General features: G+C 36.3%; 1 protein-coding gene across 2 annotated transcripts in view; it reads right to left on the bottom strand.

Annotated features, from left to right (window-relative positions):
* Window positions 1–13,289, bottom strand: part of cep128 (centrosomal protein 128) — a 76,776-nt gene that overhangs the window by 13,998 nt on the left and 49,489 nt on the right. For both annotated transcript variants that reach the window (XM_028440367.1, XM_028440368.1), the window contains exons 18-20: window positions 11,638–11,697; window positions 10,355–10,547; window positions 3,231–3,280 (exon numbers count right to left, since the gene is read on the bottom strand). In XM_028440367.1, the coding sequence (XP_028296168.1) occupies window positions 3,231–3,280; window positions 10,355–10,547; window positions 11,638–11,697 (303 nt within the window). The remainder of the gene's footprint in view (window positions 1–3,230; window positions 3,281–10,354; window positions 10,548–11,637; window positions 11,698–13,289) is intronic.

The following is a 13,289-nucleotide window of genomic DNA, read 5'->3' as shown; positions in this document are numbered from 1 at the left end:
GAACACGATTAAGGTTTGAAGCAGGAGTTAACATGAAGATAATGACACAGAATCACATTCATACATTCAGGTAGTCAGTTAATTACAATATGTTGTTGTACTTCAATTAAAACGACCCCTAACAAATCACATGATCCAAATGTATCCCTCGCAGGCAGGAAATATGCAGCTATCAAACTGTGTATTTGCATTAAAAAAAAAAAAGAGCGCAAACCTCCCCCATTCTCACAGTTATCTGGATCGATGATCTTGTTAATGGCACCATGATTATTCACACTTCAAAAGCTTGGAATATATTTTTTATCCCCATTAATAACAATACAGTAGGTTCAAATTTATGGGAATCTCATTTTTTTTTTTTTTTTGAAAAATCTCAATGAAATGCATAATCCAGATCTGATCCGGATGAAACTCTGTGGGATAATGAGGACCCAACACGACGTTAGGTGTAGAGAAAATTTTTTTTTTGATAAATCGCAATTTTATTATTGATAATTATGAATCTGTTCTTACATTTTCAAAAATCGATTATTTATAGAAACCACGCGAGTCCTCCTAGTTTGGATATTTGAATTACACTGTACAATATTGAAAGTACTGTGAGGTGTTGCCCAAAAAGAACTCAAATAATTCAGCAGCTGACTGATGTTAAATGGATGATCAGTAATTAGCAACAAATGAAAACCCAATTTGATAATCCTCATTCATCAAATATCATTTCGTAAACAAATCAAGAATTAAATCATCCAAATTGAAACTGGAAATACCTACTCAAATAATAGTCAAATTTCATAAAGACCAATTCATTTTAAACAGAGATATGATTTTTTTTTATTTCGCAGTGGTGAGAGATAGGGATTTTTTGATTTTTTAAACTGGTCCAGAATTTGTATATTTATCCCGAGCCCCTCTAAAATGTAATTGAATCTTCCATGGCGTAACGTCCAACTTTGGTCAATATCTTGTCAAAATCCTGCTAACATACAACAGTGAAAATATATTAACTATATTAACCTCCTCCACTTGAAAGTCCAACACAGCCACACAAACATGGTCTAAAAGTGCAGGAGTCTCTCATACATTATCAAAACATTTATAAACATGGATCACTGCATTAATCCCTTTCCCAATAATTGTGAGGCATAAAACTTGCGTAATAAAAAGTTTTAGTCTGTGGATGGTGAAAAATGATTTGATTAGTTATAAAATGTTATGTTGCACAAAAGTGGGAAAAATGATGAATCCCAAAAATCAATATTGATTTACAACAAATACAGCAAAGCTCTCAGTGTGACAACAAGATTTCTGCATTCATCTTTTTCCCTATGGGGCCCGTACAGAGATGGATTATGAATATTTGTGTGCATCTGAGAAAGGGGAAAAAAACTAAAATCTAACAAAATGGCCACAATGGAGAAAGACAAAGTGGCAGCTCGAGCCTGTAACACACAATCCCACTTCTTATGGCGCACACTGACACACACGCACAAAGACAAACGGCTCCCACCGCTCATCCAGCTCCTGACTGATGTTCCCGCTCTAACGATGCATTAGTGATGCTATGCCTCTTATCTGCCACTCAAATGCACACCTGCTCTTCCCTCCAACAGGCTGCTTCCCCCGTCTCTGCTTGTAATGTGTTGATGGGTTTTTAACAAGCTTTTTTTTTTTTTACCCGCAGCTCACCTTTTACTTTTAGAAAAAACACGTCTGGTGTCGTTCAATCTGTCTCTCCTCCATCTCTCTTTTCATGTTTCATAATTAAAAGCTGGCTTGCATTTAAAAGGGTAAACAATGGGATCAAGATCCAATACCAACACTCGCATGGGGGAGCCGAACGTAAAAACTCTGTCACTGTTTCATAGCCGACATATTTTATTATTATTATTTAGCTCACTTACCTTACATTTAGCTTATTTTTCTTTAATTTTGTGCCAAATTCATGTAAAACAACATGCTCTATATCACTGTTAAACATGAAATATAAATAAAATGTAAAGGTTAAATATAAATGTAAATATAAATGTTAAATATAAATATAAATGTTAAATGTATAAACTAAATGTTAAATCTAAATCTAAATGTTAAATGAAAATCTCAATGTTAAATCTCAATCTAAACCCACTGTTGTCGTGAAAATATTGTACTAATGGTGTTGACCTTCGACAGCATGTGCAGACAAGGTAAAAAAAAAAAAGGTAAATCTAATGTTAAATGTAATTGTATATCTAAATGTTAAATCTAAATGTTAAATAGGTCGACAAGGGTAAAGCTAAATGATTAGAAATCATACAAGGTGGGCTGGTCAGTGCCTGTCGTTCACGAGGCCTCGCCCACCCTCCACGGTCTTCTGCATCCTCGGTGACTTCATCATTGGCAAAAGTGAGTTGACATACAGGTACAGCAGGCTGGTACTCTCAGCAAATCTATGTCTGTTAAACTGTGTGAGGGCAATTGTTCACACATTCCCTACCAGTCATTACGCTTAAATGTACATTTAGATTTAGATTTAACATTTGGATTTACATTTAACATTTAGATTAACATTTAAACCTTTAGATTAACATTTAAATTTAACATTTGCATTTAACATTTACATTTATTTGTGTCCACATTTTTAACAATGACATAGAACATGCTGTTTTACATGAATTTATGTCTCAAATGAAAGAAAAATTAGCTAAATGTGAGGAAAGTGAGCTAAATGTTCAAAATATGTCAGCTATGAAAAAGAGACCGTGTTTTTACTTTCGGCACACCATACACTCGCATATACAATTAGCCTTTTCATCACAGAAACCTTGTGCGCGTGTGTTTAAATAGTGATTAAAAGACTGGGAGGCCAGTCTTCTCTGGACAAGATGAGTTGGTGTAATGCCAAGTGTGGATTTCTCAGTCATGATCCAGACAAAGCCTGGGGATGTTTTAAAACTCCAAGGTCTCAGTCCGCAGTAATTAGCTACTTGTTAAAGAAGTCTGTCAGGGCCACTGCTGCATAGTATTCAGCATCACAGAGATCAGCTAGACAAACCCCACAAGTCCCACTGAAAGAATTTAAAAAAAAAACGCTATAAAATCTTAACAAGTGACTCATCTCTTCTACATAGAGTTAAAATGAGATGAGCTGGAGACTGAAAATCAAAAAAACACTTTAGAATTCAATCTATCCGATGTAAAAAAAATAAATAAATAAAAAAAACATAGAAAATGCAAACAAACACTGTGCCAACCTGAAGGATTCTGATTTCTTCCTCCTTCTGGCGACTCTTCTCCAGCAATTCTGAAATGAGGAAATATCAGGTGGAATTAAACATTTACAGATTAGAAACACAAGTCTGTGAGGATGTGTTTACTTTCTTTTATTTCTTTTAGACTTTATCTTCCTCATTGTTTGACCTCATTAAATGAGTCATCAATTTTAAAGAAGCACTTTTAGTTTTTTTTAACCTTGTCTGCACATGCTGTTGAAGGTCAACACTACATGTAGTGCAATCTTTTCACATCAGCAATGAATGTTTTATTATTGCAATTCAATTAATTTATTTTATTGCATAATTGTGAACATAACCAGCCCTCCCTAGGGTAAGAAACAATTTATGAAAGGGAGAATATAAAAAGAGAAGGCAGTGTTACAGCTTGGTGAAGGGAACAGGGAAGAGGGAGTCAGGGTAGGACAATGGAAGTGGTGGGGAATGCAGTTTTATTCTTGAAGTCTTTGCACAGTGAGACTTGTGGAAAAGGAAGTCAGGATAACACACTACTTCTACCTTTGAGGATCATCTGAACTCTATTCATTTATTTATATATATATATATATATATATATATATATACTCGTTGGAAATGAACAGTGCATATCACCATATTAAGTTTTACTTCATCCCACTCCATTTCAGGCATTTATGTTTTATTTTTTTGTATCTTGTTTTGAGAGCCAGATAGAGACTTGATTGCATAGAATGTATTTCCTTTCTTGTTCAACCTTTTTTTGTGTTTGTTTTATTGCCTAGCTCGAAATAAATGAATTATATATCAGCTTGGTGACTGTTGGTGGAAGAATGCTAGTACACTACAGACATACAGTATGTTGGCACTCTTAAAGTGTAAAATAAACAACCATGGAACAACAAAGAATGCAAATCTGATTCTTTTTTTTTTTAGTATTTTTAACAGTATTTGAGGAATATCATTAATTAATTAATTTGGTAAACACTTCTTTTTTTTCATGATGCTTTTTGTAGCTATAAGTTTTTCTGTTTGTAGCGTGATTCAAGTTTGTAGCATTATGAGTAAACTATCACCACACAGCAACGATACACTGTCCTTCGTGGTGTTTTCTTCGTATCTGCACAAATAACTACTTTAATACTCCTATTTTCTCCTCGCATTGCTTCCTATGCATCGCATGGTTGCAGTTGGATTGTAGGATAGTGTTTCACATTTTAATAAATGCTGACATGCACAAAAACAATGAAAATTGTGAAGTACAAATCCACTTTAGAGACAATAAAATAAACCCCCCACTCCTCAAACATAAACAAACCAGATTGTGTTTAGAAGAGAAACATCAAAACTGCCATAAATAGTCTTCTTACTTAAGTCTTAGTTTTTTTATCTCTTTAAACTGTCACTTAGTTTGGAAATACAGCAAAAAAAAACAAATAAAAGAAAGAAAAAAGAACCTGCAATAACACAACGGTGTCTTAATTAAAATACGCCTGCTGTCACTGCATAAAGAAGCATGAAAACTGTTTAAATAGTGTCCGTAAATGCAGTAACTAAGTAAAGTCGTCCGCATTCCTCGCACCCAATACTTCAAGAGAAGAACGCAACACAAATAGTTCATTATAACTGGACACGTCACAAACATTATTGATTTACGCAGGGGTTTTTCAATACTTGTTAAGCCATGGCACAACTTATATATCAGAAACTTTAAAGCAATAATTGAAAAACTCACATTTAACAAGTAAAATTCGACAGCTTTTCAAGGCAAACTTGATGATCGCACAGTGAGAAAGAAATGTCAATAATTCATGCTTTATTTTTGCAATAATTATGATATACTGTTGAAAATTGGACCATTTTAGAAGCATAACTTGAATAGACTTAAATAAACACTGTACCATAGTATAACCTTTATTAGTCATTGACTAACCTTGATTATTAAACTCATTGAGCTAATTCAAAGATTGCCACTACCTTATTTGGAAGTCAACTTCAAACCCATGTCCTAAAGCGGTGGTTCCCAATTTTTCCCTGTTGTGCCCCGCTTTAAAGAATGAATAATCCAGCGTCCCCCATTGCAACATACTGTAGTTTCAACAAAATGGGTGAAAAAAGTAACATTTAAAAAAAAAACCCGTGCAATCACATTTTTTAAGAACAGTAATATTAAAGCTCTCTTAGTGCAAAGAAAATATATTTTTCTATTTTTCCTGCTCAATGTTCAGCAATGTCCCCCCCCTCCTCGTCATGATGTCCCAAAGTTTCAGAAACACCAGGTTAGCTTAGTTACTTTTTGTTCAGGTCCCATTAAAAGCTACAAGTAGGGAAAAGCCAAGACAAAGTTTACTTTCTCCAACCAAAGCGACTCTGCTGACTCACACACAGCCTCATTTCTGCTTAAAGCAGCTGTGGGCTCTGTGATACTAGAACCACTGTTATCTCCTAATGCAAGGCAGACTTGTTTTTTAAGGGAAAAGGCCAATGGGGAGCACTGCTAAAGCAATGAAGTGTCTGACAAAAAAATACAGAGCATAGCTGCAATCTGATGCACATAAATGTACTGACACCAGAGCCGTATGTTAGGGGCTCAGCGGCTGACAGTAATAAGTATGTGTTGGCTCTAATAAGAATTAACTTCATGTATGCATGTATTTTAGTTTTGTTATAATTAGGGTTGGGTACTGAGAACTGGCTCCTAACGTCCAGATAAGGAACAGTTACGAAGTTTTTGCATTCCGATTTTTTTTTTCGATTCCTAAATGCCTGCACTAGTTTGTTGCTGCGGCTTGCTTTGTTTGTATACACGGGGTTTGTATATGGTGATTCAGAACGCGACTGGAGCAACTGCAGTCCGTGTGTGTGTGTGTGCGTGCGTGCGTGCATGCGTGCGTCTTGCTACGGTTTCAGTTTGGACGGCAGCGCGGAAGGGAGATAGGAACTAATCACAAGGTAAAAAGCCCAGTAAAACTCCGAAAAAAAATCACCAGGAATGAATATTTGCTCCCTGGTAAAGATAGTACCTCTAACAACAGGTTAACTGATAAACTTGGTGATATTACAGCCTGTACATGCAGTACAGGTACACATTTACTCCTCCTCCGGGTCCTAGTGCCAGGCTTCCAGTGAAGCATGTTCGTTTACTGCATTTACCAAGGTCCTTGTGTGTTTAATAAGTCCGTGTGTGTCCGTGTGAAAGTCTGCATGTTTATGCTTCCGTCCATCCACTCTTTTCATTATATCCATGTATTTTAAGGCTTTTATTAAATGGTCTCGGCTGGAGTACGGGCCGCCGCCATCTTGGATTATGTCGCCAACTGGTTTGTAGGTTTATTTCAGCAAGTTTCAGTTTTACAGTTACAGTTGGGGACCTTTTTAATTGAATACCCTAGTTACAGTACAGCAACCAAAATAAACTGTATCAACTAAGTGGATTAATAAAAATGGCATGGTTTTTTCAAATGAAAAAATTCTCCTATGAAATCTGACCTGTTTACCTGCACAACTCAAAGAATCGGAATCGAGAATCGCTTAGAACAGGATTTGAAATTGAGAATCGGAATCAGAATCGTTAAAATCCAAACAATGCCCAACCCTAGTTGTTACTGCCTTATGTTACTTTAACCCAAGGGGGCACAGAATGTGCAGTTTTGGTAAATGCTTTTTTATTAAAATACATGCATGGCAGATGGAGAATCCTAACCTCCAAAAGCTCTATGTACTAAACATAACCGTCCCATAAAGTTTGTGCTTTATCGTCTAATTTTTCTTCTTTGGCTCAACGCTTTAAGAAATTAATGTTTTTAATTTTCACAGTTGGAAAACAAACAGTAATACCTGTCCTGCTTGTCTTTGGACTAAAGGTGAAGTGACTATTGCATCTAAGCAGTCTCTTAATAAATAATGACACTCAAACCGATAAATGAGCCCAGACAGTGTAGTTGTAACACAACACAATATGTTACTGGAAACCAAAACTTGCCAAAGTGAACGTTAAGTTTGTGATTACTGAGTGTTAATGAAATCCATTCTCTAGACTAGAGTGAAAAAGTTTGGCCCTTAGTGTGATGGCCTGAAGCTGCCTTTGTGATTTAAGACCTGAGCGAGCGACTTGACATATTTCTTTAACAATGATTTGTTTCGCAATCAAAGAATGAATGTCATGAATTAGTTTGTGATCTTTAACTCAAGCACTCCTGGGCTAGACAGAGCAACACAAAGCAATGATGGGAAAAGTACAAGCAGATCGATCTCTGAACTGTTTATAATAAATTGGTCAAAGCTAAAAGTTGGACACCTTGGTAACAAATTTTAAACTTATTTTTTTTTTAAGTAAAGGGTCTTAAACTATAAATATTCTTTAGCCTTGACAGGCCACAGTTCTCTTATAAACATGCAGAATATAGCCATAAAAAGGCAATTCGGTCTAATGCTTGTCCCCCCAAAGTAAATGCAATAAATGTCTCCAAGAACAAACAAAATGATAGGGAAATACACAAAACAACAGTAAACAAACACAAATGTACACCAAAATCACAGAAGATGACAAACAAAATGACACCTAAATGACTCCAAAAACAGAAAATGAAAATAAGAATATACAGAATAACTCCAAAAACACACAAAATGACAACAAAGATATACAAAACGACAGCAAAAATACACAAAATGACCCCAAAGAACGAGAACAAAAACACACAAAATTAGATGAAATGTAGAAAACAACAACAAAAATTCTAGGCTCTTTACTGCATCAATGCTTATATCGGTGACTATTCTAAATGCTGACATGAATGTTGAGAATGTGGTCCGAGGATCAGAAAATCACATTTTTCTGGCTCCCACTCTGATTAAGGTTGTCTCTCCTATAAGTTTGGTTATTTTTGTGGACCCATTACAGTAAATTGAAGCCTATGGGGATCAGAGGATGAGTTTTTCACTCTATACTATATAATTTCCCAGAGCAATACAGCCTCTATCTCAAAATAAAATCATAAACAGCAAGAGCAAAGAGTGCAGTGACTGTGTTTTTGTTGAAGGTTTTTCCATCACACGCACACACACACATACACTATGTGCAGCGCATTCTCAGCCTGTGATTACACAGCCTCCTTCAGCTCATCTTCCCTTTGTAAATTGAAACACAAATCAGATCCAATTTTCCGTAATGATCAGAAGAAGCCCTAAAAAACAAGTCATTTCTCCTCATTAGGTAAAATCCGTTCAAAAAGGAGCTTTTGGATGGAGAAAAACTAGCATTTTCTATTGAAGGCTTAAAGTTCAGTGAGGTGCTTTGGTAAACAGAGCCAAGAAAAAGTTTGAAGAAAATTAAGAATATAGATGAGAAAAGCTTAGAAGACCATTTAAGATGTATCCATTGCAAAAAAAAAAATATATATATATATATATTATGATATAAATGTATTGGTAATGTGTGTAGCTTACATCTGCTTTGTTTTCAATGGTAAATGACCTTAATTTTTAAGGTGCTTTAATCACAACTCAAGTAGTCCCCAAGAGCCACATTCACTTATTCACAATCACATTCAAACACCAATGGTAGCAGAGAGGGTCATCTGTAATAACGACTTACCAGTAATTACATTGCAAATATAAATTTAAAGCTGCAGTGTGTAAGTTTTTTTTGACTTAATTTGGTTAAAAATTCCTAATGACCTTTGAGCATATTGTAATTCAAAGTGGTCTGAGTGGACAGTATAATTTTGCAATTTCTCTTGGCTCTGTATATGAAGTTTATTATTCCAGGAGCATGACGCGACTTTTCAGCCGATCAGAAATCTTTTTACAAACAGAGTGCCACTTGAGCTGTTTTGGGGTATTGCTATTGGCTGCACGACTAAAGTTGATGCCCGTTCACATCCTCTGTAGTAAAAGTATTGGTGAATATTACCGCAGAAGAAGTCTCCATCGCGACGTTAGGCACAACGGTTACATGACAAAGCAAGCTGAAAAAGGAATACCAATGTGGTGAAGCAACCGAATAAAGGCACAAACATACTCGGGAGATACGTACTACTCAGAGGTCCGCTTTGAGCCCTCATGGATCCCCGTTATTGCGTAGGGTCTGCCACATGTAATATTTTCAGGGGGAGAGTGAGAACACCAGAAAACTCCCTACATTTGTCACTAGTCTCTATTGAGAAAATAGTCGCTAAGAGCTCCACAGTTGTGCACGTTCAAAAGGATACCGGTAAAGCTTTTTGCTCTGAAACTGGCGATTTGTGTAAAACTTGCCCTATTCAACTGCTGATTATGGAAGAACGAAACACGCTACAAGCAATTTTTTTTTCTAACAAAAGTAGAGACTTTAATCTTTCAGATTCTGGTGTCAGATTTCAGATCGTCACAGTTCACAAAATTCTGTGGGTCTTTAAAAATCAGTCAAAATGCTCTAAAACGGCTGGCACTGAGGGGGGTTAGAAATTCTGAAAATGGCTGGCACTGAATGAGTTAATATTGTTAGATTTGAGATTTAAAGGAGGGCTGCATTAATTGTTTTTACACAAACATTGACAACAAAAACAACACGAGGTCTTCATCACAATGTTGCTAAGTTGTGAAAGCCTATGCTTTCTCAAACTACCATTGAAATGCATCAATAACTAAGCACCCAAACCACTCAGTTATTTTATCCAGAGACAAAACAGCAATAACAGAGTTACCATATGTTCCATCAATCACAACTGTCAGATCCCACACTGCAGGACTTCATTTGATCAGTCGGCCTTCATATACAAAAGTGCTAAGTTGAGTAACCCACTACCAACTTAACTAGGTTTTTAAAACATTCACATTTAGGCTTAAGTCTTGGCCGAAACAAAACCAAAATTGTACCCATTTGTAAATAGCTGTGTATGTGCATGTGCGCAAGTTTTATTGTTTTGACTGTATTTTACTGTGGTGTAGCAGTTTTAAACTAACACTAGATATCCTACGTATATACTCTATGTTCATCACATCAGCTGCAACTTATTTTGTACCTATGTTGAATTGCATTATCCCTGTCAAATAAATAAATAAATAAATAAATGGGCAGCAGGAGGAGAGCAGAGATCTAGCAGACAGAGGAGTGCTTCAGGAAACAAAGCCTTGAGGAGGTGGTGGCCTACCTTTCCTCTCAGTGCTAATGGAGCGCAGCAGCTTCTCCTGTTCCTCGACGCGCTGTAGGAGCCCTTCCTTCTCAGAGTCAACACTGTGCCTGAGGGCCTTCAGCTGATCTTTGGTCTGCTGGTGTTGCTTCCTCAGACGCTGCTCTCTGGTGTCTCGCTCCCGCACCTCTTCACACAGCCAGCGCAGCTTGGTCTGGTGCGTTTAATCAACAAACAGCATGTGTGTGACGAAGCAAAGACTCCGAACTGATTACATTTAATTGTTGCGACTGTATCATTTTTTTCCCTGCTATCTGTGTTTTCTCATCTATCATTTTCAGGTCCTGGTGTTGGAGCTGATGGTTCCTGACCTGTGCTTTGTGGTTTAACCAGTCTGTGATACTTTGGCGTTATAGAAATAAAGTTGAATTAAACTGAACTGAAGTTGGCCATCATAGAGGAAAACCACTAGGTTTTCTGAGAAAACAGGATCCTTGCGTCTATTTTTTTTTTTTTTTGTCTAGTCATTACGGTCAGGAATGATGTCATGAGGATAATTTAAATTAAGTTGATCAAAACTTAATAAACATGCTCAGATTCAGTAAACCATTGATCTATTATATCTACATTCTATTTGTATCTTACACATGGTTTTAATAAAAAAAAACATTTTTGACATCAATTTTTTTATAAAATATGTCTTAAAAAAACAAATAGATTTTATAGGGCCCTATTTCTGTCAATCTATACACTTTATAATGCAAGTAGTACAGTTGGAAATGTGTTAAAGACACCTCAACTGAGTTGATAAGAGAAATATATTAAAAACAAATAGAGATTAAAATACTTTTGCAGTCTACCTATATTTGAAATAAATGCTTTTCAAGTTTCTTGCTTGAAATCAAACATTTTGGCAATACAGCAAAAGAGTTGTCTTTATACTGTTTACCATAAACAACCTTTTCTGAATGATCATTGATATAATTCATATAATAAAACAGTTCTGACCGCATATTTAAATAGCTGAACAGTGCATATATTTTAACACATCATGGTGCCACTAACAGTCATAATCTACACCTTTACTTCTCATCTTGCTTTCCAAAAAATCAACAACAAAAAAACCAATAAAAAACACAATCCAATGACTGAATCTTCTGAATGCAGTTGTTTCACCACAGGAAAGAAAGGTAGTGTTTCGAATAAAAACAAGAAAAGTTTTTTAGAAAGACGTTGATTAAAAACTTCACAGAATTGAACACTTGAAGCTAAGAAATTAACATAAAAATGAATACACTGAATACCTTGGTCTCAGCTAGCCAGCGGTGGGGGTCTTTTACTAATCCAGGACTTTGTGAAATCACCTGCAGAAAATAGAAATGTGAGATTTAAAAAAATGATATCATTTTATATTAAAGTGCTTTTAGGATTAATGGCCAGAAGATTCTATAGTATGTTGAAAACAAGAACTGACTCTGTTAAAAATACACCCAAAACTATGCTGGATGCTTTTTACCTCAAGCTCAATAGACAGCGCAGGAATACCTATTGTTAAAGAGCATGGAGTAATCATTGAAATGGACAGGTTAATGCATACGCAGAGTTGTAAATAGTACTGATATATCCTACTCAAGTAGAAGTACTGTCACTCAAGTACAAGTACAAGTAAGTCATACAGTACATAAAAAATTAAAGTACAAAAAAAAAGTAGCTCAATTAAATATTACTCAAAGTAAAAGTTACTAATTTGTAGGTATGTAACAATTCACTCAACTCCCGATACGATTCGATTCACGACACTGGGTTCCCGATACGATTCTCTCACGATTTATTTTACAAAATGGGACTGTAGACAAAAGATGACGGAAAATATTCCTTTATTTTTTGGGGGAAGAAAACTAGAAAATACTGTACTATTTTCCTTTTGTTTTTCATTGTCAAAAGAATCCCTTGATAAACTATTCAAAACAATGCAACTTAACTAAAAATAAATCTTGAATGAAATAAATAAAGGAATAATACAAATGAAGAAGAACACTATTAATTTAAATGCTATGTATCATGTATCCTTAGATCTTTTTGAGTCTCACACTCAAGTACTCTCTCCTAATATAAGCTTTGTGTAGGTTCACGGAGGAACTTCTCTCCTGCGCCTCGAGCCGAGAACCAACACCCACCAGACACCGGCGCCCCTGAACTCATGTGCAAACTCTCATACAATCAAACAAAGTCAAACAAAAAGCATCAGGTCGGCAGGTGTTTACTTATCACCAACAGGCAGTGTTTTTTTTATGGATGATTTAGCTAAGAGCATGCTCCCTGCACAGGAGAGCAACTTTTTTCCCCGACTGTCATTCCAAATCAGATCTAACGTCAAACAAATTTCCCAAGCTGTGGCTGCCACAGCTCAAACTGCAGAGGAGAAAGTGCACTGACGTGACGTGGTCCCCGTCTCAGGGAAAGCACATCAGTAATGTTAAAGCAGGATGGGAGGATGTCGCCTCCTTTCTCTGCCTCTTCTTATTCTTTTACAACCCTCAAAAAGCTGCTGGCACGCTGGCAGACAAAAAGGAGGTAAATCAGGTTAAAAAACTGGGAGTTTGAAGTGAAATGCCACTACTTTAACTGCAGCAAACTGAGCATCTGCGATGGCTAATTATTCAAATGTGTTACTTCTTCGTTTTATGTGCCTGTGTTTTCACTATGCTTGCTTCACTTCCTACTGTGAGACCAAAAACCGTGGCAAACTCCAAAGACAAGTAAGATGATACACCAGCAGCATTTAAGGGGAAGGACTACTGATGTTCTCGAAGTCTCTTTCACACACACACACACACACACACACACACACACACACACACACACACACACACACACACACACACACACACACACACACACACACACACACACACACACACACACACACACACACACACACACACACACACACACA

Source organism: Gouania willdenowi, chromosome 24 (assembly GCF_900634775.1).
Source record: "Gouania willdenowi chromosome 24, fGouWil2.1, whole genome shotgun sequence".
Taxonomy (NCBI): Eukaryota; Metazoa; Chordata; class Actinopteri; order Blenniiformes; family Gobiesocidae; genus Gouania; species Gouania willdenowi.
Note: the sequence above shows the minus strand (reverse complement) of the source record. Positions and strands in the feature narration are given on the sequence as shown.